This window comes from Rhea pennata, chromosome 3 (assembly GCF_028389875.1).
Source record: "Rhea pennata isolate bPtePen1 chromosome 3, bPtePen1.pri, whole genome shotgun sequence".
Lineage (NCBI taxonomy): Eukaryota > Metazoa > Chordata > Aves > Rheiformes > Rheidae > Rhea > Rhea pennata.
This window is the reverse complement of record NC_084665.1, coordinates 116,667,491-116,671,696: the sequence shown is the minus strand read 5'-3', so window position 1 is coordinate 116,671,696 and position 4,206 is coordinate 116,667,491. Positions and strand designations below refer to the sequence as shown.

Here is a 4,206-nt window from a genome sequence, read left to right as displayed (position 1 = left end):
CTTGCAGCCTCTCCTTTGCTCTTGTCTTAAACTGTAAAAAGGGGGGAGAAAAACTTCCTGTACCTTCTTGGCAAATCAGCAGGCTTTGTTGGTGGTGCCGGTGTGGTTTTAATGCATCTTTTTAATGCGAGATTATTACATAAGGTTGATGATTTTTGTTGCTGCCTAATTTCCCCTCCTTCCCCCCTCCCCCCGCCGCCTTGTGTTTTGTGCGGATTTCTCTGGCTCGCTTTGAGTGAATGAACTGGCGATTTGCGAAGTTGCAAAGAGCCCCTCCGCCCCCTTTTTTGCATCCTTCTCTCTCGCCTTTGCACTGTTCTGCAGATGACAAAAGGAGTAAACTTCCTCTACTTTTGCTGGCATATTAAGAGGGCTTTCTGGAGAGATTACGGTATCAAAGCCTTGCATCTGTCTGCAGTTACTCTGCTGTTGGAGCGTTTGGAGCAGTTTGGGGGAGAGCACGCGAGTGATATGTGCAAAGCACGGAGGTTGCTCTGCATCTTTGCTGTACCTTGCTGGCTTGTTTCGTGTCCTTGCGGCGCGCTGGGGGGAGGCAGAAAGCTTTGCATGCGGTAGCGCTACCTGATTGTTTTTGTTTGAATATCTTGGTCGGGAGGAAAGGTGTGAGATGCATTTTTCTCAAGTTGCGAAAGGCTCACAGCTTCTTGATATTGATTACGAGCTTTTTTTTTTTTTCGGTTAAGAGGAAGTGTGCTAGGTTTTTGTCTGGTTTTCGTGTTTTAATTGTGGGGTGGGGTTTTTATTTATTATTTTTATTTTTGGTTTAGTTTCAGGTCGTGGGAGCGCCTCTCTTCCCTTTGGTGGAAATACCCCTAAAAACTGCCTCTAACACAATTGTCCGAGCCAGGAGTCGGCGAGAAGACCCGTAATGCCCGGAATGGTCAGTAAAAACCCAGACCTCGAGTTTGACTCTTTGCAGCCCTGTTTCTACCCGGACGAAGATGATTTTTATTTGTGCGGGCCGGACTCTGCTCCCCCAGGGGAAGACATCTGGAAGAAGTTTGAGCTGCTGCCCACCCCTCCGCTGTCCCCCAGCCGGGCCGGGCTGCAGGAGCACCCGACGGCGGGGGGCCCGATGCCGTGGGGAGGGGCGGCCCTGGGGGGCTGCCGCCCCGCCGACCCCCTGGACTGGGCGTCCGAGCTGCTCCTGCTGCCGCCAGAGGCCGACCTGTGGGGCGGCTCGGACGGCGGGGACTTCTTCGAGACGGGCCTCGGCGTGAGCAACAACCTCAACTCCATCATCATCCAGGACTGCATGTGGAGCGGCTTCTCGGCCCGCGAGAAGCTGGAGCGGGCGGTGAGCGAGAAGCTGCAGGGCAAAGCGCCGCCCGCCGCCGCCCCGCCGCCGCCGCCGCCCCCCGCCGCCGCCGCCGCCGCCGCCGCCGCCGCGGGGGGCCGCGCCGAGCCGGGCCCCGCCGTGCCGCGCTGCGTGGACCCGGCCGTGGTGTTCCCCTTCCCCGCCGGCTCGCGGGAGGCGGCGGCCGGCGGCGCGGGCCCCCGCGCCGCCCGCCCCGCGCCGCCCGCCGCCGACGGCGGCCGCAGCAGCAGCAGCAGCAGCAGCAGCAGCAGCAGCAGCAGCTCCGGGGACGACACGCTCAGCGACTCGGGTAAACTGCCTAGGGGCGCCTGCAGCGCCGCTCCCTGCGCGCCGCGCCGTGCCGCGCCGCGCCGTGCCGTCCCTCGGGAAGCGCCGCGCACCGGCCCCCTCGGTGCCCGCGAGAGGCGGCCGGCAGGCGGCAGCAGGCGCGGCGGCCCGGCCCGGGGCGGCGGCCCGGGGGGCGGCCCGGCCCGGGGGGGCCGCGGGCGCTGCCGCCCACCCGCGCGCCCCGCCCCGCCCCCGCGGGGGCCCCTCGGGCGGGAGCGGCGGCTGCCGCGCGTGTCATCCGCGCCGCGTGGGCGCCCGTGGGGGGGGGTCACCCCGCGCCGGAGGCCTTGCCTTCGCGCTGCCCGGCTCGCGTGCCCGGAAACGCGCAGAAAAGTCCGGTTTGGTTAAGACGATCTTTGGCCTGGGTGAATGAGCCGGGCCGTATGACCGTCGCCATAAACTTGGTGATCTGCCCCGCGTTTCAAAGCCTGCTGTCCCTTTAATGTCTGGTTTGACAGCTTTGGGTGAGGAAGCACTTCCAACAGCTGTCTTCTTGGCAGTGCACCAAACGCCGGCTTAAAGGGTCCCCGGCTGGAGCAGCTTCACCTTCTGCAGCCGAACAAACCCAGCAATTGTTCCACTTCCCGGCTGCTTTTCCACCAACCCCCGGCTGCGTTGTGGCTCGGTGCATGCGTCTTCTACCCCGGCTCTGTGGCTGGAATAAAAATTCAGGCATTCCGTCTAAAAACTCCTTCTGCCAGGGAGGTTATGTGGGTGGTTAGCCCCGCTTTTACTGAAGATCAGAAGCATTTAGAAAAGCCCGTAAAATTATTACATTAAATTTTCAAAATAATTGTTATTATGTCTAGGTCTGAATATGCATTTTGTATATATTACACATTTTTCTAGATCTATATCTGATTATAGATAGTGGACACACCCTATTTTCAGTAGCACTTATTTCATCGCTGCTTTTGCTGCACGTATTTTGTCAACAAATGCATCTATATTGATATTTTTTCTGAATATTTTCTGTGAGAATAACATTTATTTTCCATTTTGTGTTGCCGAAAGATGATGAAGATGAGGAGGAAGAGGATGAAGAAGAAGAAATTGATGTTGTGACAGTGGAGAAAAGGCGCTCCTCCTCCAACAAGGCTGTTACCACCCTCACTATTACAGTGCGCCCTAAAAATACTACTTTTCCGTCGGTCAGGACGCAGCAGAATGAACTGATTTTAAAGCGTTGTGCACCAATTCACCAGCAGCATAATTATGCTGCTCCTTCTCCATATATGGAGAGTGAAGATGCTCCACCACCGAAAAAGTTAAAAACCGAGGTGCCCCGTCCAGTAAAACCCACGATCCAACCAAAGTCTAAGAGTTCAAGTCCTCGAAATTCTGATTCAGAGGATAGTGAACGTCGACGTAACCATAATATCCTGGAGCGTCAACGGCGTAATGATCTACGGTCAAGTTTCCTCACATTAAGGGACCATGTTCCAGAACTGGTTAAAAATGAGAAAGCTGCAAAAGTTGTGATCTTAAAAAAAGCCACTGAGTATGTCCATTCCCTTCAGGCAGAGGAGCAGAAGTTATTGCTAGAAAAGGAAAAATTGCAAGCTAGACAACAACAATTGCTAAAGAAAATAGAATACAAGCGGACTTGCTAAACTTTTTTTTTTTCTTTTGGCTGACCAGGACAGTCATTGCCACTTTGCACATTTTTGATTCTTTAAAAAAATTGTGTTTTTTGACGTTAAGAATGTTGGTTTTACTTTCAATCCAGTCCCTGAAGTAATCGACAAACTATATTATCCGGGTACGGAGCAAATGGATGTTCTTGCAAGAATTTTATTGCAAGACTACCAAACAAGAATGGACTGCCTTTGTTTTTCTTCTTAAGAACTGTAGATGGTGGGATTTTTTTTTCTAAATTGTTGTGAGCATTTGGAGCTGCTGATGACATCTAGTTGAGTTTAAAAATGTTCATTCCTAATTTTTATGGTGCTTATGTTCTAACAGATGTTACTTTAGGGGTTGGCATTTGTACCCCTGTGGGAATTTTCTGTAAATACCATCTACACACTTGCCTTTTGTACATGTCTTGGGTTATGAGAGGTGGCTTTTGCTACCAGTATTAGACTGGAAGTTCATACCTAAGTACTGTAATACCTCAATGTTTGAGGAGCATGTTTTTGTATACAAATATATTGTTAATCTCTGTTATGTACTGTACTAATTCTTACATTGCCTGTATACTTTAGTATGATGCTGATACATAACTAAATTTGATACTTATATTTTCGTATGAAAATGAGTTGTGAAAGTTTTGAGTAGATATTACTTTATCACTTTTTTGAACTAAGAAACTTTTGTAAAGAAATTTACTATATATGCCTTTTCCTAGCCTGTTTCTTCCAGTTAATGTATTTGTTAATGTTTGGTGCATAGAACTGGGTAACTGCAAAGTTCTGTGTTTAATTTCTTCCAACAATGTACATTTAGTGCTGCGTCTTATAGCACTTTGAAATACCTCATGTTTATGAAAATAAATAGCAATTACATGATGTGCCATTTACTATTTTTCTTTTAAATGA

General features: G+C 51.0%; 1 protein-coding gene across 1 annotated transcript; it reads left to right on the top strand.

The window, feature by feature from the left end:
- Nucleotides 1–330: 330 nt before the first annotated feature.
- On the top strand, nucleotides 331–3,926 carry MYCN (MYCN proto-oncogene, bHLH transcription factor). Its single transcript, XM_062571166.1, has 3 exons — nucleotides 331–391; nucleotides 789–1,628; nucleotides 2,681–3,926. The coding sequence occupies exons 2-3, from the start codon at nucleotides 890–892 to the stop codon at nucleotides 3,277–3,279; spliced, it is 1,338 nt and encodes a 445-aa protein (XP_062427150.1). The 5' UTR covers nucleotides 331–391; nucleotides 789–889; the 3' UTR covers nucleotides 3,280–3,926.
- The last annotated feature ends 280 nt before the right edge of the window (nucleotides 3,927–4,206 follow it).